The sequence below is a fragment of the Dermochelys coriacea genome, chromosome 2 (genome assembly GCF_009764565.3).
Source record: "Dermochelys coriacea isolate rDerCor1 chromosome 2, rDerCor1.pri.v4, whole genome shotgun sequence".
Lineage (NCBI taxonomy): Eukaryota > Metazoa > Chordata > Testudines > Dermochelyidae > Dermochelys > Dermochelys coriacea.
Window position 1 is genome coordinate 41,705,055 of NC_050069.1, and position 26,077 is coordinate 41,731,131.

At 43.7% G+C, this 26,077-nt stretch overlaps 1 protein-coding gene across 9 annotated transcripts in view; it reads right to left on the reverse strand.

Annotated features, from left to right (window-relative positions):
- MATN2 (matrilin 2) overlaps positions 1-26,077 on the reverse strand; it is a 122,647-nt gene that overhangs the window by 72,911 nt on the left and 23,659 nt on the right. For all 9 annotated transcript variants that reach the window (XM_043507560.1, XM_043507558.1, XM_043507561.1 and 6 more), the window contains exon 3: positions 3,082-3,651. In XM_043507560.1, coding sequence (XP_043363495.1) covers positions 3,082-3,651 — 570 coding nt within the window. The remainder of the gene's footprint in view (positions 1-3,081; positions 3,652-26,077) is intronic.

Consider the following 26,077-nt stretch of genomic DNA (forward strand, 5'->3'; position numbering starts at 1 on the left):
GCTTCTTCTTGAAACTCTGTTCTTTGTTAAATAAATTCATACTTATTTTCAGTATCCAAATCTAAGTGCTGTGAGTTGAGTGGAGCCATGATGCGGCGGTGAAACTGGTAAACTAGTGTGAATATTCCTTTGGGAGTAGCAGATGTGTGAATGTTGTGACTGTCTAGTGCAGGGGTGAGCAAACTGCAGGCCGGATCCGACCCCTCAGGGCTTTGGATCCGGCCCGCAGAATTGCCCCCCATGGCGCCATGGGCCCTGCGCTGCTCTCAGAAGCGGCCGGCACCATGTCCCTAGGGCCCCAGGATGGAGAGAGAGCAGAGGGCTTTCTGCATTGCCCTTGCCTCCAGGCACCGCCCCCTACAGCTCCCATTGGCCAGGAACAGGGAACCGCAGCCAATGGGAGCTTCGGGGGAGGTACCTGGAGGCGTGGCAAGGACAACATTCGGAGCCCTGTGCCCCCCACCCCCAGGGGCCATGCAGGTACATGGTGCCATATGCTTCCCAGAGTGGCGCCACGTGGGGCCAGGGCAGGCATGCAGGGAGCCTGCCCTGGCCCTGGTGCGCGCCGCTGCCTCCCCGGAGCCCGAACCCCTCCTGCACCCCGCCCCCCAACTCCCTGCCTGAGCCCCCTGCCCACCCCACATCCCTCCTGCACCCCAACTTCCTGCCCTGAGCCCCTGCTGCAGTCCGCACACCTTCAGCACCCCAACCCCCTGCCCTGAGCCCCCTCAAACACCCCACACCCCTCCTCTGCCCAATCCCTTGCCCTGAGCCCGTTCCTGCACACCGCATCTCCTCCCACACCCCAACCCCCTGCCCCGACACTGCATACAATTTCCCCACCCAGATGTGGCCCTCAGCCCAAAAAGTTTGCCCACCCCGGTCTAGTGGCACAGGGGCTGGACATTCCAGGGGAAAGCTCAGAGTGCTTGGGGTTTGGAGTGTGCCTATTGCTTATCTGCAGAGGAACTGCGGAGCCTGCAAAGGGAATGTTTGTGTGGCCTGTGGCTGGTAGAGTTGGGGAGATGACCCCTGTCAGACACAGACAAGGCTTCCTCATGCTAAGGACAGGTTTTAATGAGGTGCCTCACAACCCCGGGCACTCCCAGGAAGGATCACAGAAGCCATTTGCCTATTGCAAAGTAGTGTACATTAGCAAAGATTACTTTTAACTTTATTGCATGAATGAACAATACTGCAGTAATGGCTGTTCGTAAGTTTTTGTACACAAAAAGGACTGTAGATGGAACAAAAGTACTACTTAGTTTTCATGTCTCATTTCTAATATTAAGGCACGTGCAGAGATATTTCTTTGCACATTGTCAATATTTAAGGATTTGGAAGGGTTCTATATTTACTGCCTGAACTCTGTATTTTGATTATAGCCAAGAGATCATTGTGACCCTAACAGCAGCCCAGTACAAGAGGGCAAGGGGCTCATTGGTATCTGGTAGTAAGCTTCAAACGACATGACCAGTTCAGCATACCCCAGTTCACAAAGGTCATAAACTGTATCTGATATGTGTCATGTAACTGTATCTGATATGTGTCACTGGAAAACTAACAACACTGATCAGTAATATTCTTGCATGGTTTATGTACAGTAAATGCCCAAGGAACCATACAAATGTGAAGGTAGTTGGTAACCAGCTTTCTCCAATATAAAGGAAAAGCTGATGCCTCCAGCCAGGTGTCATCAGAGTCATTTGGCAATCACATGGCAAGGATTCATTTGCATCGCAACGGGAGGAACAGAAACATTTGCATTTTTGCAAATACCAATGGTGGAAGAAACCAGCATTTCCTTCCTTCATCACCAGATTCCACGTCTCCTTCCCCACAGCTTGAATTAACCTTAGTGTGTGTGTGTGTGTGGGGGGGGTAACCTTCAGAAGAATCCATTTCACAAGGTCCCTGGACTCTAAAAGAGAGGGGCAAAGAACCCCAAGTTACCTTTAAAAGGAACAGAACCCTTTGGAGTTTGTGGAAGATCCTGGCCAGAGGGGTGGTCAGCCATCTTGCTGGAAGGTAATGTGGTAAGAATCTGACCTTGAACTAAGACTACAGTTTTGTTAAATCTTAATCTCTAGGAAGCGTTTTTCACTTTTATTTGCTTGTAACCATTTCTAACTCTATGCTTCATACCTGAATTCATTTATAATCCTATCTCCTTTTGGTAATAAACTTTTTACTTTTAATCTAAACCAACCCAGTGCTGTTTGAATTGAAGTGATTGTTAACTCAGTTAAAGTGATAAGCTGTGCATTTTGTCCCTGTAGTGGAGCAAACAAACCTCTGACTGGTCCAGGAATGGACTGAACATTGCAGAGCCTGCGGTTTTGGGAAAATTCAGGACTGGGGAGTGTTGGGGTCATCTTGAAAGGTGTAACTAAAAAAACTGGTGGATACGAATGTGAGACTTGGGTGTAACAAGCAGGCTGCTGGAATCAGAGTTGCAGACCCAGAGGTTCTTATCTCACAGACACTCAGTTCATGCTTGTAAGATAACTGGGAGTAAGATAAGGGAGCTACAGCGGCAGAGCAATTCAAGGCACCCAGGGTTACAGGACAGGCAATGACACAACCCCTCACTGGTTTGGACTGTACCCAGAATCTGACATCCATGAGGCTTACAAATGTAAAGATCAGTACTAAATAAAAATATTTTAAAAATTAATATAAATCAAATTACTTATCTGACATTTAAGTAGCAAAGGATGGCAAATTATGCTAAAATAATAATAACAAATAATAAATGGTAAAAGAAGGGTATGTGTATTTCACTCATTGCATATTTCCACTAGGAATTAAATCACATTTTTATAGGTCCAACAGCAGAATTGGCTCTCTCCCTCCCAGTTATGTCTGCTATGCTAAGTGTCTTTCGGATAAACCTCTTTTATTGGTGTATACATTTTATATGAATTAGGCTCCAATGTTTTCTAGCTCAGTTAGCTTTCTGCTTAGCTTTTATGTTGCACCACAAAACCTAAGTAATTTTTCTTTGATGTTTTTGCATGTTTGTTTTTTTACTCTGAATATTTTCACCCAGGCTTTCAAATCCACAAATAGTTGTCTTACCGCAAAGTTTAGTCTGGAATGCAGAGGTTAGCGTTTCAATCTGACTGAAATCAGCCACCAAAAAGACATGCTCTTCATGAGGTTCACTTCCAATGGACTTCAAGGTGTTCATATCCACTCTTCCTACACCAATGGCAAAAATCAGGATGCCTGAGTTCCGGGCTTTAGCTGCAACCTCTGCCACAGGATCCTGTGGTCTCCCATCTGTCACTATCATGATAATTCTGGGCACATTCTGGCTCAGTGGCCGTGCCCCTTCTGATTCTGAAAATGCAATGTTCAATGCATACTGAATAGCCAGCCCAGTCATGGTGCCAGTGGCCAGGTGCATCATTCTTTTCACTGCTCGTTCCACATCATGTTTCCTCCTGAACGTCTTCAGTGAAAACTCATGTTTGACTGTGCTGCCATACTGAAGGAGTCCTACTCTGGTGACGTCAGGACTGATGTCTAGGAACTGCAAGATGGTTAAAATGAATTCCTTCACTTTTTCAAAGTCGTAAGGACGTACACTGCGAGAGCTGTCGATGATGAAGACGAGATCAAGACGTTTGCGGTTGCAAGTATTCTCTGGAAGAGGGGAAAAAACAAAGGCTATTTGACTAGAATTCTAAAATACAAAACAGATCAGGCTGGCCCAAAGATTCAACTGTGCTGTCAAAACAATGAGCTACTATGTATCTTAAGGGAAAGCAAAGTCCAGCTATGGACCAAATACTACTTTTCTACAGTTCAGCTGCTCTTCAGTGCAGAGGGGTGATCTCCATAGAGTACAATTTCCATGGCATGTGTGCGCTTGCACACATGTGCACACACACTTTCTAGTAAAATTCTGGTCATTTCTGTCCCTCACTGCACTTTTTTTTCCTTCTCTTGTACCTCCTTTCCTGCTCCTCTGGCTTTTTCAGTGCCTGTTATTCCCTCTTCCCTTCTCTCTTCCTCCTCCTCCTCATCCTTCTCCTACATTTTCTCTCTCTTCTTCCTATCATCTTCAATGCTTTTTCAGTCCCTCTTTTGTTCCAACAATCCCTCTTTTCTCCTTCCTCCTCTACTTTCCCTAATCCAAATTTCTCACTTTTTAAGCTGTCTCATTAAAGTTTTAATCTTTCTCTATTCCCATTACCTTTCAGCACTTTTCACCAGTGTCAAGAGGAAAAGAGGAGGAAGAGGAAGTTGGCATAGGTATTTATCATATAGTCTGTAATTGCATGGTCACATACTATTTTTTTCACTGGATCCCTACTTCATTCAGTGCACAGGATGGGCAATGCTCACTGAATGAGTAGCTATTCAATATTTTGTTTTGTCCTCATTGTTCAAACTGTGGCCCTATGACTTACTTACTGTACACTATTCAAACTCTGCTCTGAAGACAGAATTATTACTTTCCTCATAGGCTTTTCTATGGAACTCATCACTAAAGTATCTGAGTGCTTCACATACATTATTTAATTATTTTTATTTGTGATGAATGGTGGTATTATTATCCCTATTTACAGAGGGGGAACTGAGACACAGAGTGTTTAAAGGTTAAAACTGTCTGCTAGTTTATGTGTCCAATCTGATATGCAATGGGCCTGATTTTTCAGAAAAGTTGGCATACATAGTGCTGTACACATTCAAACACAGCTCTCTGTGACTTCAACGGCAGCTGGAAATAGTCAGCACTTCTGCAAATAATACTTCAGGGTCTCAAATTGGGCACACAGAAAATAAGGAACACGTAATCTGTAGCCAACTGTGTAAAGTTAAGTAACTTGCCTAACATCACACATGGATTCCAATTTTCCATGGTGGAATTCAATAGTATTAACTTTGGGATCATCTTTTTCTCTTCCTGCAGTCCCTTGTCTCATTCACTACACACCTTTCAACTTCAGCAACAAATGGGGCAGGATTGTATAGACAATAGCCTACTTCACTATCCAAATCACCATCTATCTTGTGCTCCAAATGAGGCAGGAATCTTATGAAAAATGTAGTATGTGATCAGGTCAATCAAGATTGTATAATACATACGCACAAGTAGGGTAGCCACTTGCAGATTTCTGGGATACTGGAAGTTCTGGGACTTCCAAGAATGGCGTGACCCTCCCCCGCACTGGCGTCACCTTCCATGAACAGTGCATGTGAGGTTATGCCACACAAAAAGTGTCCCCACTGGCGTGACCTCGCATGCACACTGCGTGTGAGGTCATTCCACATGGAGGGTGCCATCTTTAAGTGCATGCTGCTCTGTCCCACTAGTGTGACCTCAAACAACTGGTGGGTGAGGTCATGCTGCATGGTGGGCACCATGTTTAGGTGCATGTCCCCCCACCAGTGTTACCTTACACACATGGTGTGTTCAAGGTCATGCCAGAGGGAGTGGAGCAGCAGGCTCTTAAAAATGGCATTCCCCGTGCAATATCAGAGAAAACCACATCCGGTTTTGTTCCAGTGCCAGAGGCAGGACAAACCACCCCAAAAGAGGACTGTCTGGCTCAAAGCCAGACAAGTGATCTCCCTACACACAAGGGAGCTGATTTAAAGTTAAATCGGTGCAACTTCTGTGTGTAGACAAGCCCTTGTTTAAGTTCTCTTGTGAACAGCTGAAAAATATATGTTTCTGCCAATGAGAAGGAAAGGAAAGGATCCTGTTTCCATTCACTAAATTAGAGGACTTTTCACAGGCAACCAAAAACATTTGTAGATATAGAACAGAAATGCTTTTTGCTGACCATAAAGTAACTGCATGGATTTATTCCGGTGGAATCTACAGTACAGCTTTATTCATAAGCAGACGAATAAGCAAGAGCCACATAGTCTTGCAAAATCAAAGGACGTTGAACATGAGCCAAAATGAAGAGAAATGGAATTCCAGTTGTAGTGGGGTACAGGCTTGCTGGCATATTAACCAATTCTCATTATCTTACTGCTCTATCTAATTATTACTTGTTTTAGCTAAAGCAAAATAAAATAAACACCCCACAAGTGTGATGTGGGGTAATTAGCAGGAGTGCATGCAAAAGGGAAGAAAGCCAGCCACTGAAGAAGGGCTAAAGCTGCTTCTCTGGAAAGCTGGTGTTAAAACTAGCTAGTCACCAGTAAGAACAGGCCAAAACTGGAAACTCACACCTGAATCCCTTTGTGTTTCACAGCAAATTTTCAATTTAAATCTAAGGATTTGGATACACCTCAATGGCTCCGGTTCCCTAATTCCCCACATGAGGGTTCAGATGCAGATCTCTGTGTAGAGAATCTTGCACAGTATCTGCACACCAGTACTGGACTGTGCTATAGAGCACCGAATCGATTGATAGTAAGGGATAGATTCCACTAGTGATACAATACATCGGTATTAATTTGATCAGTAAATTTCTTATCTATGGTAACCTCAGCTACTTGACAATAAGACAATAGTTTCTTTGTGGATTTAAATCTTTGTCTTCAAATGAATATTTTTTAAAAAAATCAACAATTAGATTGTTTAAAGATGCAATTTTGATGACTTGGTGGCTATTGTGTGACAGCTTTGACATTATTAATGCAGATGTAACTGAGCTCAGTTCAGTGAAAAATAAAACTTTAATCCTTGTATTACATATAACTGTTTAACTGAGGAAAAGAATGGTATTTTGGGGTGAGTAGACTGACCAGCGTGAGAACAATTCTCTTCCATTTACATTTAAACTTTTGCTAGACTTCTGACCTTTTGTTTGGCACTTCCTCATTTCCTTGATTTTGCAAATTTTAATTTCTCACTTGCCCTATGTACTTTCTCCTTAATTTTGGGAGCTCATCCACTTATTCACGAAGCAGATAAGCAATTCACAATTTTGGCAAACATCTCCAGACCTGATAGTAATCACCTTCAGTAGTTCATATAAGAAGCGGCACATTCCTAGGCTCTAGAAATGGGAAAGACCTATTCTGTCATCTAGTCCAACTCCTGGCCAAAGCAGATTTCAGTATTGTCAACCCCAGGAGTCCAAAAATCATGAATCACATCCCTCCAAAATGATGAGACTGGCCCAAATAACATGACATAAAGAAGAAAAGTTAATACCAGTTTTTGGTTTCTTTTGATTTTTAAACTCCCTCTGCCCACCTCCAGGGGGAGTGTGACCATTACAGTGCTGCAAGTCTCACAAATGTACAGAATAAGGTGATTTTGGCTCTCATTGAAAGGATCCAACTGAGATCAAATTACACAGATTTGTATAAAATGCTGCTATACAGCTGGCGATTACGTGGTCACCAAAAGCTTTGGGGGCCCAATAATATCACCAGCAACACACAAAGTCTATTTAAGAACCAGTTAGACAAACAGCTGTCAGGGAGGGTCTAGGTATACTTGGTCCTGGACTAGATAAATTAGTCCAGGACCAAGTCCTACATTTCCATGATTCTAGCTTCTCCGCAAACCCCCAAAATCTAATTCAGTAATTCTATATCCACTCCATCTCCCCATTCCCCAGCCCTGCAATTAATTATACACACCCAGCCCCCACATCAATTTTGACATCCCAGCCTCACATTGATTCTGCTCCACACCCCAGCCCCTTGCCCCATAAGACACCTCTGCACATCTGGCAGCTGTGGGGGGTTCTTCAATCCCTCCGCAGCTTGGGACAGCAGCTGCAGCAGGGTCTTCTTCCCCTCTCCATCCAAGTGCAGGGAGGGAGGTCAGTTTCAAGTGTTCTTCACTCCTGCTCCCCCTTCACAGGTCTCCTGTTGCAGGGATAGAGAGTGGAGAGGAAGGAGGGATGAGACAGAGCAGAGTGACCAATTTTTCACAGAAGGGGAGGAGGAAAGTGCCACCCTGAGCTGCTGGGCTTTCTTCGCCTTCCTCCTGTCTTCTGAAAATGTTATTGGTTGCTCCATCTCCCCCTTCACCACTCCAAAACTCATCTCTGCTCCTGAGAGAAGTGGGAAGCCTTGATTGGCTACTGTTCTACAGGAGATAGGAAAGTGGGGAAGGCAGCTAATCAGAGAACGGTTTCTCCTGGGCAGGGCTGAAAATCTATGAGCAGTGGAGCTTCTGGGGAGACTGGTTCCAGTCAGGGCTAAAACCATGTTATTAAATTGCAAGAGCTGGCTACACTGAGATTTAATGTATATTTACTAGTTTGCCAAGCAGTGGAACTTCCACTAATGCCCCTAGGAGCCGTAGGCTAACAGATCTCATTATCAGGAAGAATTCTCTGATATTTAGTCTACATTTTTCTCACATATTATTCCTAATTATACCCATTATACTAAATAATGCTCCTCCCCCTTCATGCTATTTACAGCCAAGATTTTGAAAAGTGACTAGTAGTTTTGGTTACTCAACCAGAGACTCATTAAAAGGGCCTTGTTTTCCTAAGATGTGTTTGCAATACTTTCTGAAAATCAGGCCCCACTATGGTGTCTCCTGTTAGGCTCCCAAAAACAGTCATCAAAAATCACTAGTCACTTGTGAAAACTTTGACCTACACCTTTATGAACCTCCTTAGGTGTTTCTTAATCAAGTTATTTATATTTAGCCTTCACCAAAGGCTCTTAAACAAAGTAAGCAATCATGCGATAAGAGGGAAGGTCCTCTCATGGATCAGTAACTGGTTAAAACACAGAAAACAAAAAATAAGAATAAATGGGCAGTTTTCACAATGGAAAGAGGCAAATAATGGGGTTAGTCAAGAATCTATACTGGGACCAGTGCTGTTCAACATATTCATAAATTATCTGAAAAAAAGGTAAACAGTTAGGTGGCAATGTTTGCAGACGATACAAAATTACTCAAAATAATTAAGTCCAAAGCTGACGACAAAGAGTGAAAAAAGGATCTTACAAAACCAGGTGACTGGGCAACAAAATGATAGATGAAATTCAATGTTGAAAAATGCAAAGTAATGCACATTGGAAAACATAATTCTACTATCCCAAAATGATAGTTTCTAAATTACCACTCAAGAAAGAGATCTTCAAGTCATTTTGGATAGGGCTCTGAAAACATCCATTCATTGTGCAGCAGCAACAAAAAAAAGCTAACAGAATGTTAGGAACCATTAGAAAAGGGATAGATAAAAAGACAGAAGATATCATAATGCCACTATATAAATCCATGGTACGCCCACACCTTGAATGCAGGGTGCAGTTCTGATCATCCCATCCCTGAAAAGATGATTGGGGGTATGGAACAGCTTCCATCAAAGGAGAGATTTAAAAGACTGGGACTTTTCTGTTTGGAAAAGAGATGACTAAGATGGAATATAATAGAGGTCTATACATTCATGACTGGGGTGGAGAAAGTGAATAAGGAGGTGGTATTTACCCCTTCACATAACACAAGAACCAGGGCTCACCCGATTAAATTAATAGGCAGCAGATTTAAAACAAAAGGAAGTACTTCTTCACACAATACACACTGAACCTGTGGAACTCGTTGCCAGGGGATGTTGTGAAGGCCAAAACTGTAACTGGGTTAAAAAAAGAATTAGATCAGTTCATGGAGAACAAAGCCAAATCTCTTTCTCTAGTTTCCCACATCTCCTCCCCTTCTTCTTTTTTTTTTTTAAAATAAGACATAGAAATTTAGGGCTGGAAGAGACCTCAAGAGGTTATCTAGTCCAGTGGTTTCCAACCTATTCTCTGCCATGGCACATCTTGAGCTCCAGGGGCTCTTCCCCTTGCCCCCTGCCCCCTTGCAGGAGGGGGAAGAGGAGGGGCAGAGGAGCCAACCGATTGCTCACAAAGGAGGGGAAGGGACAAGAGCTCTGAGATTAAGCTCTGATTGATTGCTGTGCTCCTGGAGGAGGCAGGGCCATGCGACAGATGGCCAATCAGAAGGCAGCTTATACCCCTTGTTCTCACATGTACTTTAAAAAAAAATTCTGCAGCACACCTGTTCGGCTGTGACAGCACACCAGTTGGGAAACACTGATCTAGTCCAGTCCCCATGCTGAGGCAGGATTAAATTTCTTCTTGTTTCTTCTCTCTCTCTCTCTCTCAGTATTTTCCTCTTCTCCTCTTATTCTAGCCATCTCCCTTGCAGAACAATGGAAACCTTACCAAGCTTGTCTCAAAATGGGTTCATTAATTCATCGTGTGCCAAAAATAGTTTTTAGGCACTGACATTCACAAAGGTTTGAGTTCTGATTTTCTTCTGCTATGAAAACAGACAAAGCTTGGGTTTGACAAGCTCTCACATATTCACGCATATTTGAATAAGATTTCTTAGCCCTGGTCTACACTACGAGTTTCGGTCGAATTTAGCAGCGTTAGATCGATTTGACCCTGCACACATCCACACGATGAAGCCATTTTTGTCGACTTGAAGGGCTCTTAAAATTGATTTCTGTACTCCTCCCCGACAAGGGGATTAGCACTGAAATCGACATCCCCGGGTTGAATTTGGGGTAGTGTGGACGCAATTCGATGGTATTGGCCTCCGTGAGCTATCCCAGAGTGCTCCATTGTGACCACTCTGGACAGCACTTTCAACTCGGATGCACTAGCCAGGTACACAGGAAAAGCACCAGGAACTTTTGATTTAATTTTCTGTTTGGCCAGCGTGGCGAGCTCATCAGCACAGGTGACCATGCAGTCCCAGAATCGCAAAAGAGCTCCAGCAGGGACCGAATGGGAGGTACTAGATCTGATCACTGTATGGTGAGATGAATCCATGCTATCAGAAATCCGTTCCAAAAGACGAAATGCCAAAATATTTGAAAAAATCTCCAAGATCATGATGGACAGAGGCTACAACAGGGACCGGCAGCAGTGTTGCGTGAAAATTAAGGAGCTCAGGCAAGCCTACTAAAGAACCAAAGAGGCAAACAGCTGCTCCGGATCAGAGAAGGATAGTGCACAGCAGGCAAGAGGAGAAACCGTTCTCCTCAACAGCCAGGAACTGTTTATTACCCTGGAGCCAATACCCTCCCAAGGCAAGCTCCCGGACCATGAAGCCAGAGAAGGCACCTCTGGTGAATGTACCTTTGTAAATATAATACATAGTTTAAAAGAAAGCGTGTTTAATGGTTAATTTGCCCTGAAGACTTGGGATGCATTTGCGGCCAGTACAGCTACTGAAAATGTCTGTTTACGTGTCTGGGGATGGAGCGGAAATCCTCCAGGGACATTTTCATGAAGCTCTCCTGGAGGTACTCCCAAAGGCTTTGCAAAAGGTTTCTGGGGAGGGCAGCCTTATTCCATCCTCCATGGTAGGATACTTTACCACGCCAGGTCAGTAGCACAGAGTCTGGAATCATTGCATAACAAAGCATAGCAGCATCTGGTCCCAGTGTTTGCTGGCATTCAAGCAACATCTGTTCTTTACCTCTCTGTGTTATCCTCAGGAGACTGATCATCCCAGAGAATTGGGTGGGTGAGAATTGGTTAACCTGAAAACCGCAGCCCCTTCTTTTAAATGGCCAACCCAATGGGTGCTTGATTTGGGAAAGAAGGGCGCTGCTGTTTGAAACCATTCCCACGTTATGAAGGTTAAAGAAGCCGAAAGACTGTGGCTTACCATGGCTACCTGCAAGCAGAATTCTGTTGCCTGGCCCTGCGTGTGTGATCTCTCACACCAAACCGGCAGACCCTCAATATAAGAGGCAAAATGCGACCTTGTCCCGAAAGCACAAGTGCTATGTAACGTTAATAGCTTGGCTCCCTGTGAAAGAGTTTACCTATTGTTCTCTGAAATGTGTCTTTTTAAATACCACTCTCCCTTTTTTTCCTCCCGCAGCTGCAAATGTTTCAATGCTGCCCCTATCATCTCCGTCCCAGAGGCTAGCGCAGACAAGAAGGAGAAAAAAACGCACTCGCAATGAAATGTTCTCTGAGCTCATGCAGTCCCCCTGCACAGAAAGAGCTCAGCAGAATGCATGGAGGCAAATAATGTCAGAGTCCAGGAAAGCAGAAAATGAATGTGACGACAGGAGGGATGAGCGAGAAGAGAGGTGGCGGGAGCAAGATGAGAGGTGGTGGGAGCAAGACGAGAGGAGGCAGGATGCAATGCTGAGGCTACTGGGGGATAAAACTGATATGTTCTGGCATCTGGTGGAGCTGTAGGAAAGGCAGCAGGAGCACAGACCACTGCTGCAGCCCCTGTGTAACCGCTCGCCCTCCTCCCTAAGTTCCATAGCCTCCTCACCCAGATGAGCAAGAACACTGTGGGGGGGCCTCTGGGCACCCAACCACTCCACCCCAGAGGGCTGCCCAAGCAACAGAAGGCTGGCATTCAATAAGTTTTGAAGTGCAGTGTGGCCTTGTCCTTCCTTCCTCCCCTCATCCACCACTCCACCCAGTGCTTCCATCCTCCCTAGCTACCTTGGCAGTTATCCCCCTATTTATGTGATGAATTAATAAAGAATGCATGATTTTGAAACAACAATGACTTTATTGCCTCTGCAAGCAGTGATTGAAGTGAAGAGGGCGTCTGGCTTACAGGGAAGTAGAGTGAACCAAGGGGGCAGGTTTTCATCAAGGAGAAACAAACAGAACTGTCACATCATAGCCTAGCCAGTCATGAAACTGGTTTTCAAAGCTTCTCCGATGTGCAGTGCACCCTATTGTGCTCTTCTAATCGCCCTGGTGTCTGGCTGCGCGTTATTAGTGGCCAGGCGATTTACCTCAACCTCCCACCCTGCCATAAAGGTCTCCCCCTTACTCTCAGATAGAGAGGAGTACACAGCAAGCAGCAATAACAATGGGAATATTGGTTTTGCCGAGTTTTAACCGAGTCAGCAAACTGCACCAGCGCGCTTTTAAACATCCAAATGCACATTCTACCACCATTCTGCACTTTCTCAGCCTATAGTTGAATAGCTCCTTACGACTTTCCAGAGTGCTTGTGTATGGCTTCATAAGCCATGGCATTAAGGGGTAGGCTGGGTCCCCAAGGATAACTATTGGCATTTCAACATCCCCAATAATAATTTTCTGGTCTGGAAAGTAAGTCCCTTCATGCAGCTGTTCAAACAGACCAGAGTTCCTGAAGATCCAAGCATCATGTACCTTTCCCGGCCATCTCACATTGATGTCGGCGAAATGTCCCTTGTGATCCACCAGTGCTTTCAGCACCATTAAAAAGTACCCTTTGTGGTTTATGTACTGGCTGCCAAAGTGGTCTGGTCCCAAGATAGGGATATGTGTTCTGTCTATTGCCCCACCACAGTTAGGGAATCCCTTTGAAGCAAAGCCATCCACTATGATCTGCATATTTCCAAGACATGCACTACCCTGGATAGCAGCAGCTCAGTGATTGCGTTGGCTACTTAGATCACAGCAGCCCCCACAGTAGATTTGCCCACTCCAAACTGATTCCCGACTGATCGGTAGCTGTCTGGCGTTGCAAGCTTCCAGAGTGCTATCGCCACTCGCTTGTGAACTGTGAGGGCTGCTCTCATCTTGGTATTCTTGCACTTCAGGGCAGGGGAAAGCAAATCACAAAGTTCCATGAAAGTGTCCTTATGCATGCGAAAGTTTCACAGCCACTGGGAATCATCCCAGACCTGCAACACTATGTGGTCCCACCAGTCTGCGCTTGTTTCCCAGGCCCAGAATCAGCATTCCAAGGCATGAGCCTGCCCCATTGTCACCAGGATGTCCAAATTGCCGGGGCCCATGCTTTGAGAGAAGTCTGTGTCCATGTCCTCATCACTCTTGTCACCGTGCTGCCATCGCCTCCTCACCTGCTTTTGCAGTTTCTGTTTCTGCACATACTGCAGGATAATGTGTGAGGTGTTTACAATGCTCATAACTGTTAGGGTGATCTGAGTGGGCTCCATGTTTGCCATGGTATGGCATCTGCAGGAGAGCAGAGGTGCAGCGGAAGCGGTGGAGGACGATGGTTAGCACCACGCACATGTCCCGAGGAAGAACACACGTACCTGGGAGCCCATGACAGACAACATGGAGAAATTCGCTATTGAGACAGCAGCAGCAGAACAGAGTTGCAGCAGTAGCAGTGTATGACGACGGTTAGCAGTCCTACTGCACCGTCTGCTGCCAGCAGCTCCCAGGACACAACAGTGGCGGTGGCGGTAAGCTGAGCTGAGCGGGCTGCAAGCTTGCCGTGGTATGGCGTCTGTGCGGAAAAAAGGCATGAAACGATTGTCTGCCGTTGCTTTCACGGAGGGAGGGGTGACTGACGACATGTACCCAAAACCACCTGTGACAATGTTTTTGCCCCATCAGGCATTGTGGCTTAACCCAGAATTCCAATGGGTGGCGGAGACTGCAGGAACTGTGGGATAGCTACCCACAGTGCACCACTCCATAAGTCGATGCTAGCCACGGTAATGAGGACACACACTGCAGACTTAATGCGCTTAGTGTGGACATATGCAATCGACTATAAAATCAATTTATAAAAATTGACTTCTATAATATCAACCTAGTTTTGTAGTGTAGACATACCCTTAGTTTGTCTGGCCTCCTGGCCATAATAGCAGAGAACTTATGGCTTTTACTTAATAAACAATACTCAAACTTGAAATTCACTAGCAAGGAGAGCCTCACTTTATTCACAGAGATTCAAGATAAAAAATGCTTGCCAAAAGCTTCAATAGGAAGTGGATACACATCAATCAATCAATCAATCCAGGGAACTGCAAAAGCTTTGCAAAGGCCCATCAAACTTGAAACCACACTGCAAGCTCTTCAAGGCAATTACTGTCCCCTCTTTTCTGTTTGGAAAGTACTTATCACATTTTGTGGTTATCATCAAAAATAAATAATATGAATCATTCTGAATCCTTTTTTTGCACAGCCTTTCTCCAGCCTTCACTTTCTTTTCTCTCCTTCCTCCCTTCTCAATCTCCTCCTCCATTCCTTATTGTAAAGTCATTCAGCAGGGTGACCTGGAGAAAAGCTTTCTCTAATATTTTACAGTCGCCAGTCACTTCTTCATTCTCTCTGTGCCAAAACCTTCCATCATGTTCCAGCAGGGATCCTGCCCACAGTCTCTTCCATTTCCTTCCATACATAAATGCTCCATTACCAATCACTGTGGGAGATCATTACATTGTCCCCTTCTTTACCTCTTCCTTCCTGCTTTTTCCTGTATTCACCCATACCCAAGCACCATGGTTATGATTAATAGCATGAGTTAGTACCTTCCTTCCCAGAGCACCAAAGAAAGAAATGTGTTCAAATAGTTCTTTAATTTCCTACTCAGGTATGGAATATTGGAATGAAGCACACATCTTGCCATCTACATGGATCATCGGGTCACAGGTTCTGATGCCCTAGAGTTCCTCAGTTGTCCTCACTTGTTTCAGCTGTTCTCAGCTAGGTATGAACATCACTTGTGCTCCCAACTCAGAACAGATGATACACGGAAGGGACTAAGAATCAATTTCCTGAGCAACCACAGGGAAGTGCTATTGTGCAGGACCACAACTAGTGCTACTTTTAATTCAGTTTCTCTGCACAGTTTTGGGGGATTTTCCCTTCTTTGCTTCCTTCCCCTCCTGCCCATGTAACAAACCATAACAAAAACATGAACATAAAATAATGTGTGTGTATAAAAGGGATTCTTAATTTCTTTCTTCTCACAGGCCTGAAACATCTATGTGGCCTACTTCTCAGCCTTCTTATGGCATTATACTGGGGACATGGAAATGATTATAGCTGAGAAGGGCCAGGTTTAAAAAGTAAATAGCTTTTGGAAGACTTGTGTGGAAAATTCAACAAAAACAATATAAAACTTTAATGAGTTTGTACTGTTCTCTCAGGATATCATACTAAAATATTTTAAAAGGTATCTAACAATCTTCTTTTAAAATGTGAATTTCTGACTCTGTATACCAATGAGTTTCCTATACATTGTAAGCTGTCAGTCATCTCAACATTAATCATTAAAGAGATGACTTGTATCCAGAGGGAACACATTCTCACATTTCAGGAGTTGTCTTTTCTGGTTGCCATAAATGCGTTTGGAAACAATACCATAAGCTAGTGCCACATAGCTTGCAAATAAATAAAGTGCATGCTACATCATACTACCTGGGACAATAAATTTGTACCACTACTTCACCAATAGCTAAATAAATAGATAGGGCCCCAGAGTTTTCAAAGCATTTTTCTCCACTCTTTGCTCACAAGACCACTTTTCTGCTTACCTACCCTTCCTTGTAAAGTGAAGCAGTTTCTCAGAGTCCTCTGAAAAATGCTACTCACAGTGTTTTCACAATGATTTTGCACATCTGCAGTTTTTTAATTGGTAAATTGAAGTGTTCACACTGGAGCCAGGAACACTACATTTTTGGATGTTTCATGTTCTTTTTTGGCCTGATCTTCCCCGACAGGGAAAATATGCATAGCAGGTTTAGTATTCTGTATGAACGAACACACACACACACATAAAGTGGAGTTTTTAATTTTAGAGTGTGATTCGTTTTCAAAGCAAACTGTGTTCCAAACAGATATAGTACATAACAGTAGTTTGGTGGTTGTGTTTTTTCAAACAAGCAGTTTCAAGTAGAGTAGGGGTCGGCAATCTTCGGCACAAGTTGAAAGTCAGCGAGAACAGAACTTGTTAATTAGAAGTGAGAGTTTGGGTAAAGTAGAGCAGTTCAATATTACTGTTTCAAATCCAGTCCAAATAAGTAGCGATCAAAGCTATTACCATCTGATAATGCTCAGTGGTCCACGTTAACAGAGTTTGCTGGTCTGAGTCCAGCCCCTAGTGGATAAGTGGACCATAATATCACAACCACAACTGGCAACCTTGTTAGCAGTCTCAACAGAAACATGAAGGATTGAATGGGAATGGAGACTGAACTGCCCTCTCATTCCTAGAGCAGGTGCCTCCATGTCAGCTGGGTGTCACAACAGCAAGGCATGTGGAAAGCCTCCCTGTCACTGTCTTTTTTTGTCCTGTCTATGGATAGACTAATTTAATCCAGGGATATTAATCTGACATCTTTTGTGAGCAAAATATTCACACACAACACACTCACACACACAAGTGTAAAAACTAGATGGGATAGAATGGATTTTTAGAATAATCTTATGTTGCTTGATTGCCTAGAGTGAATGAATCACAAATGTAGTAATCTTTCCACATGCGTCGGTATTACTTCCATTCATGTTATTAAAGAAACCACATGACTAACCAAGGGGTTAATCATTATGTCTTTAGTTGCAAAATATAATTCAACACAGACATGCAAATTTGACGAACAGCTGTTTTTACTGGGCAGAGTCCAAGTACATTTCTTTTTTAGGCCTCCTCCGTGTGTGTGTATGTGTGTGTGTGTTTCAGTCCCATGCAGTTCAGGTAACTTCTAGCAGTTTAAATTCCATTACTACACATACCACTGGACGAAATGTTCCCTAAATGAACATTTCCCTCATTTATATACTTACGCTCAGAAACAGATAGCTATATAATTTATATTCCTAAGAAACACAATAATTGTCATTATCCTGACCTGCCACTGGATTGCAAATCTCATTCAATTACCCAAATGCATTCAGACTATAGCTCCCAGAAATTAATATGCTCATGTCATGCTCATGAAATACACATAGACTTTACCAGAGCAGATATCTATCAAGAAAACAAACTGTTTTCTCTGAAAAAATGTCAATTTGTTGTTTTGTAGAATAAAAGATAACAATGGAGTATTTATATAGCTGTTAATTGGTCCTCTCAGTCTGGTTGCAGAGGTCCCCTGTATTTTGGTTATATTGTTCTTTACCTTTCCGTGGGACATTTTGCCCCTTGAACTGTGTAGTCAAATCTGCTTCCATACGGTGTATTATAAATAATCTATTTCACTTTAGTTCCCTAAAAACAATATTACACTATCTATTAAAATTCTCACTGGACTGACTCCTAGCTACTTTAAAGATCACTTCACAGCTACATGCATCAGGACCAGTGACGCTGTTGGTGCCTGTTACAGCTGCGTAGGGTATGTAGGGAGCATAACACACCAAGTCTTCTCTCCTCTACAACTGCTTCTTTATTAACTTACAAAATGGCCTCCAGGGACCAGGCAAAACTCCCCACCCCAGAATACATGTTTATGGACTATCCTATAATAACTATCCTGAACCCCCAGGATACAACTTCCCTCTCTCTCCAAGTTCAACAAAAATTCCTTGATAGGAAAATCAACAGCTCAGTATAACAACTGGAACTCTAACTAGAGGTTCAGAGAAGACTACCTGACCTCGTGTGGAAAAAAGGAAAAAGGGGATTATTCTGCCCCAAGTCACTCTGTTCCCTCCTTCCCCCGCAACATTCTATCTACAGGTCCAAGTGAACAGGGGGTTTGTGTTGTCTCGTGCAGAAATGGCGGACTAAAGCAGATATTCCCAGCATTGCCAAGAGAGGAGGAAATTCCACAAGCACCTCAGTACTAAGAGATCCACTCCAGTACCTGCTCCAACAGGAGCAGATTATTTACTTCTCCTAATTCTGAACTTGGATGAATCATAGGAACAGTAGCCTCCACTGATCCACCACTCGAGTCCATTGAACCTGACTTGGGTTCCTTGCCCCCTCCTCAGGCAAACAGATAATCTATATGCCATCTGATGAGGGAATGACCTACAGCAACCTAACAGGAAATCAGGTCTGTAACTTTTACTGTCATACCAGGCAGCCACTTGGGCATTCCCACAAAACTGCAAATCCAAACAAGTACTGTAGGAGAGAAAAAGCAAGTGACCTGTTGATGGTCATGATTGTGTTTCATATTTTCTTCTAGTGTTTGCAGTCTTTTCCCCAAAACACCATTTCCTAAATAAATCACTTTCTTGGCTATTACAACATGCTTTGAGCACTTGAGTTGCAACCTGACTTCCCTTAACCTTTATAGGACTTCGTCTAGGTTCCACAGATGCTCCACTTCTGTCTCTCCTGTCATAGGAACATCATTTAGGTATAACATCTTTGGCTGGTGCGATCCAGCCAATAATCCTTCCATAATTCTTTGGAAGATAGCATAAACAGAGGAAATCCCAAACGCTAAGCAGGTGTACCTATAGAGTCCTTTATGCGTATCGATAGTGACCACATTCTGTGAGTCTTCATCCAGGACTATTGGTAAGTATGCGACATATCTAGCTTGGTAAGGCTCTTCTATGCGATGAAAGGGTACTACTCCAAGCAGGTAGCCTGGTTTGCAGTTTGTTTGTAATCATAGCATAGCTGTTTGAAGCCAACAGCTTTTACTACTGGCACTTCCAGAATAGCCCATTCAGAGAATTTCACTGGACAGATAATCCCTGAAGTTCCTTTTCTACCCTGGCTTGTAGATCATAAGGAACAGGGCAGACCTTACAAAACTGAGGGCGTGCTGTGGGATCTATATGTATTTTTACCCTGAGATCCTGGAGTTCTCTCAGCTCCTCTCTAAATACTTGCCCATGTTTTTTCAACAGGTCATTGATTGATCCTGCACTCATGTGATACAAAGGTCCCAGAAGTCTTTTTCCAGCCAACCTTCAAGGCAGAGAGCCAATTCCAACCAAAAAGATTTGACCCTTCCCCAGCTACTACAAAGAGAGGGAGACGAGCCCTCTGGGCCCATACCTCATCTTGACTTCCATTCTCCCCAGTACAGGAATTTTCCCCCCATTGAAGAACTTGAATAGAGCTCAGGTACAGACAAAATCAAGCTGGTGAATGCATCAGCAATAACTTTGTCAGTCTCTTGCCCCAACTCTGTAGCCACTACCCCTTTGTCAAGCTCCATTTTCACGTTCTGCCAATTAAATGGAGCTTGACTATGATTAGTTCCTTATAAGAATCCGTCTGATTTAAGAAAGCATACACCTTGTCTCTTCTTCCAGTTCAGGGTCCCCAGCTGATGCTATTTTTCTGCAGAGGCTATGGACAGATAGTGAGGGTGAAACCATTTGCACTTGATATGATCTTTGGTTTTCTGGTTGCACCACTGCAGCTTTGTGCCAGAATTTATCCTGTTCTGTTAATGGTTGTATATGCATTTTGTCATCTGGCTCCAGATCTGGCATCTCTCTTGCACATCTGTTGTAATAAAACACTTGTCTTTTTTGTTGGTTTCTCTGTAGTTCGCCAAGTGAAGCACCTGGATACACAGGATCAAACAACGTTCAGCTTGTCAGCAAGTGTGTCTTCATTCTCCAGCTCATCAGTCTTTAGGCTGGACTAGAATTTGGCCCTAGAGAGGGAGTATTCCTGTAATCTAGTACACTAACTTCTCACTTAAAGTTGTCCCGGTTAACATTGTTTCGTTATGTTGCTGATCAATTCGGGAACATGCTCGTTTAAAGTTGCGCAATGCTCCCTTATAACGTCGTTTGGCAGCCACCTGCTTTGTCCACTGCTTGCAAGAAGAGCGGCCTGTTGGAGCTAGTGGTGGGGGCTTGGAATCAGCGTGGACCAGCAGCCCCCCTATCAGCTCCCCGTTCCCTGTGCGGCAGCTGCCCAGCAGGCTATCTGCCAGCAGTTCAGCTGTCCCTCCCCGCACTGCCATGTGCTGCTCCCCGAGCCTCCTGCTTGCTGGGCTGGGGAGGGGGAAAGAGGGGGGCTAATGTCAGGATGTCCCCCTCCCCCCTACTCCTGCCCCCTGCTTACCCCTTCTCCATATAGAGCTGGGTGGGGACAGGACAGGGCTCAGGATGGAGAAAACTTGCTGGCCGCAGCTGCTGTCTCAACTTGCTGATTTACTTAAAAAGGGAATGTACTTAGAGTGGGGTCAGCGTACTTAAAGGGGCAATGCGTGTCTCTCTCTCTCACATACAGTGTGTGTCTCTGTCTCTCTCTGCCATGCTGTCTCCCCTCCTTCCATTTGTGCTGCCTTGTAGAGTGCGAGGCTACATTAACAACAATGTGTTAACCCTTGAGGGCTCAGCCAAATGCTAGTTCATCATTTAGCAGAAAGGCATTCCCTGGGAAATATCCCACCCTCTTCCATACCCCGGTGCTTTGACCATACCCCGGTGAAGATGTGTGATCAAAATCCAAGTCCTTACTGAAATTCTGGAACTCTCCTGAAGCAAACCGTGGTCCACTATCAGAATTCACGATACCCAGTATCCCATACTGTGCAAAGTGTGCTTTTATCTTCCACATGACTGTTCTGGACCCTGTGTCTGGTAAACAGTCTATCTCCCAGAAATTAGAAAAATAGTCTACAATGATCATGTATCCTTTGTCTCCAATGTAAACAAATCCACTCCTACTTTTGCCAATGGTTGTTTTAGAACTTCATGTTGCCCCAGGGTCTCTTTCGGCTAACAGTCTTCCTAGAGCTGCATACATCACACTTTTTCTTGAATGTCTGTGTAACCGCTTGGGATTTAGAGAGCATAGCCCCTTTAAATCTTTTTACTACTGGGGAGTGGGAGCAGTGAGAGAAAGGAGGGAAACTTGGGGGTGTGGTTCTGGAGTCCTGGAAGAGAAGGGCTGCAGCCACGAGGCCCTAGACAAAGTGAAGGAGAGAGAACCTGCCTGAAGCCTGGGAAGGACAGGGCGGCCGATTGGGGATACCCCAGGACAGGAGCCAGGAGGAGCACTGTGCCAGGGAGGAATTGCCCGAGAAGGACAGGCCGGAGCTGGACCCAGTATCACTGCTGCCCAGAGCTACATGGGGCTGTGAGTACTGGGGCTTGTGACTCTTCATTGGGAATAAGGGGGGAGACTGCTAGTTAGTTAAGTGGGGAGGTGGTCGCTCTGTGTGGCTTTGCAGAGAGCAGCAGAAGAGGGCACCGGAGGGGTTTGTTGGGGAAAGTTCACTGGCGCCGAAGATGACCAGGAGCACCCAAGACTCACCATTGAACTGGAACTCTGCTCAGGACTCCTGAACTCTGCGTGCAGACACATTGCTGGGTGTCTGCCCTTTCAGACTGTGCTACCCCTGGGCAATCCTGTGCTACTGCTCCCCCTACATTTCCCCTGGTTGTTTTTCTCCTCTCATCCCTCTGTAAATAACTATCTCCCTTTGTTATATCCATTGTACTTTTCCTGTGGATGGGTGTGTTCACTCTGGGGGGTTTGGAACAGGTACCCCTGGGGTGGAAGGAATTTTTCCTGCTGCATTCCTGCACGCGCTGTCTCTTGGCCAGAGCTGCCTGCAGAGCAGACTCCATCTTGGCCACAAGGGCACTAAAGTTACCTCTGTAATTGCTCATTCATTGCTGCTCAGTATCATAATTTCTCTGGCTCACTTTAAGCCACCTTCAATTCTCAGATGTGACAAATAAACTTTGTGCATAATCTCATTCCTAAAAGCTGATGAAATAACTGCTCTTCCTCCCCAGAATATAATGCCATTCTGTACATACAACTTGCCTCTTGTCTGAAAAAATGGTGTTCTCTCTTTAGGTACTCTGTCTTTTGTTGCTGGCTATCCCTGTAGGATCATGAGTTTCAATGTCTGCAGCATTCTGTCTTGCTCCGTAATGAAAATTATTTATAGTGATCTAGAAAGGTAGACATTATTACCATTTGTGACCAGGCCTGATGTGGGTCATGGCTGAGAATGCCAAATTCAGAACAGACTGTTAAAAAACAGGGCAGTCACACCCCAAAACTGTTGGTTATTCTAACATTAGAGTTCACTAAGTCAGTAACAAAAGTGAGCTCCTGTTTCACCACATTGGTTAACAAGAAGCCAAAAACAGTCTCCTTAGGCAATCCAGCCCCTATCACCACCCAGACATCTGGTCTTTATGATGCAAGGTTACTAAAAACCAGATTAATTTTACATAATTATACATATACATTAATTACCCCTCTAATCCCAAAGGTACAGCCACTCCCCAGATCAATATATATACTTTAGATTTTACCAAATACCACACTGTAGCCAATTTCTTTAGTAAAACTATAACTAAATATTTTGAAAAGAAAAGAAAAGAAAAGAAAAGAAAAGAAAAGAAAAGAAAAGAAAAGAAAAGAAAAGAAAAAAGAACGAGTTATTAAATGGTTAAAGGAATCATATATATTAAAAGTGATTTCAGAGTCTGTAGATCAGGTTCATAGCAGTGATGGTAAATCTGCTAGCTTGCAAAAAAGCCCTCTGGATTTTCCAAAGGGATTGGGGATCATCAGTCCTTTGTTCAAAGCTTCCTTATGTTAGAAAATCACAGTCCAGAGGTGAGGAGCAGGACTGAAGACAAAATAGTAATGTCACAGTCTCCTTCTATACATTCAGCTCAAGTGCATGGAAAGTTATTGGCAAAAGATGGAGTCTTAGATCACGCGTCCTTATCACGTGTCCTTACATGACTTGCTGAACCATTGCCTCAGTGCTCTTTGAAACATTTCCAGGAGGGGCTCACTGGGCAAGTTGATTGTCTTTAATGGGTCATCAAGCAGGCTGGCTAGCCTTGATGCAAATCTGTCTTGGGGCATCACCCAAGAAAATAACATGTTTGAGATACAAACACATATCAAATATTCATAACTTCATTTAAAAAGATGACACATGGATTTAAACAGGATAATAATATTTAGCAGTCTATAATTTTTCCAGTGATACCTTACATGACATACTTTGTACAAAATTTATTGCAATTTTGTAACCATGGTGACTGTATTAGTGTAACTTGTAATCTTCCTTTTTATCACCATTGACTGTGATAGGCAGAATTAATGTACTTAAAATAAATGTCCTGCCAATCCTTTTTTCATGATTCCCTCTACACCTATCAACAATTTCTTTAAGAAATTTTAAAAAGCTATTCAGAGATTCCTAAGGTCACATCAGAAACCAAATATCAAAATGTATTGGCTGAAATGTCCAGTTGAGATGGGAGGCCAGGCATTACCAGACTCCAACAGATGCTATAAACCAGTATAAATTAGACCAGTACAGGAATGGATTTCTAATAGAGAGAATCCATCATGGACACAGATAAAACAGAAACTAGCAAACCCAATCTCATTATATAATACTATGCTGGACTTGTAGCCCCAAATTCTGGTAACCATGAAATATCACCCCTTACTTAAAAGTGCACTTACTAATTGGGTATAAATGAAGCACTCGACCTAACAAAAGGAGTGGATCTCAGTAATATCTAAGATAAACAATAATAGTGCTTTCAAACCCAAGATTAATAAGGAAATATTTAGATGTTGGGGCAAATGTTGCTATGATAAGTGGTAGGATTTCTTTAGGGATGGACAATCCTAAAAACAAACAAATGTAGCGGATGTATTTAAAAGAGAGAGAAAATGTGCAACCCGGGTTTATGTGCAACCTGAGAAAACATTTTCAGAGAAGAAAGGAATCAACAAAACTATCTGTATTAGGAAATTTGATACATAGGTTTGAAGTGTCAGCAATCAAGGTTATATCTAGAATGTATAACCTCATGACTATGTTTTTAAAGGACAATCTGGATGAAGCTATTAAGTCAATGAGTGCAGATTGTAAATGTGAAATAAAAGTAAAAGAATGGAAGGGATAATTCAGATGATAAATATTGGCTTTACTACTAACCAAATAGTACAAGTTCAGTACTTTTTAGTTTACTGAACAAATGTTCATCTACCTTTATATAATAAAACATATTATATTGCCTCAGATATCTGTTTGAAATGCAAAACAGCCAGGCCCTCTTTCATATACATGATATGGGACTTCTGGATGATACAAAAATTTTGGAAAACCATCCTGAGAAAAATAAAAAAAATTAGAGATGAAATCCTGTTCAAGTTCTAAGACATTTCTATTAGGGCCGGTAAAAAGGTTCCTATTGTGAATAAGCAAACTATTCCTATTCTTGCTCTTTATAGCAAAAGCAACAATCTTAAATATGTGGACCCAGGCAACAATTCCTAGCATAGGTCACTAGAAAAAACTATTAATAGATGATATTGTTATGGAAGACTTAACACATTTTGTGAAAACAGTGCCAGACAAACCTCACAAAAAATGGATAAAAGTAACAGTGTACTTCATATAGGAAAACAATATACTAGAAATACTGAAATCTTTGAGATGCTTTGATATAGACACAGTAATCATATACTTATAGGATAGTCAAAAAGAATATACGGATAGGATAATCCCTCCTTCCCCTTAGTTTTCCTTTCTTTCTATTTCCTTGAGACTCCCCCCATCCTTAGAAAACATTCAGTTTCCCCCCCAGAAAGACAAAAATTAATATGAATGATCACACCCTCCCACCCAACATGTTACGGGTGTATTTAAATAATTTTGGGGGAAAAAGGGGGTGGAAATGTTAACAATATAACAGGATATGGTCAACATATAATAGGTTGCTTCATGCTGTTAATTCTGTATTAAGATATGAATGTAAGTGTAATGTCTTACTGTCAATGGCTGAAAATATCAATACATAAAATCTCAACCCTCCTGTGATGCGGTGTACTTGTCCTGCATTAGAGTGGAAGGCAGAGTTAAGGCAGCACTCTTAGCAGCAGAAGCCATGCCCCCCTCGACCCTGTTGGGCATGCTCCAGCTGCTGCTGCAATATAAAAGGGAGCAGCATAGCTCAGTCTGGGCTGACTGCGGAGGAGGAAGGATGCACCTTGCCGACTCCAGCCGAAGAGCAGCTGGGATCCCGGACCACAGGAGCAGGAGACACCGAGGCCCAGGCAGGCGCCCAGGTATCTGCAGATGTCCCAGGGAGATTGCAGCCATTTCCCGAGTAGCCCAGAGACTCCAAAGACACCCCAACTTCAACTGCAGGAGTCACAGTAGGAAATAGCCCAGGGAGGGACTAGCCAGTGTCCCTGCAGCAGTCAGTGTGTTGTGGGCAGATTCTCAGCGAATACCACTACCAGAGCCCTGGGCTGGAACTCAGTGGAGCAGGGAGGGCCTGGGTCCCCCTACCCCGGCTGCCTCCTTTTGGGGGGTAGGGTGACCAGATGACAAGAACAAAATATCGGGACACATGGGGGGGCAGCCACAGGCTCAACCCCCACCAGGGCCGGCTCTAGGTTTTTTGCCACCCCAAGCAACAAACAACAACAACAAAGCCGGGGTGCCACCGAAGCAAAATATCGGGACAAATGGCGTCCTGACTGTATATCAGTCAGGACGCGGGA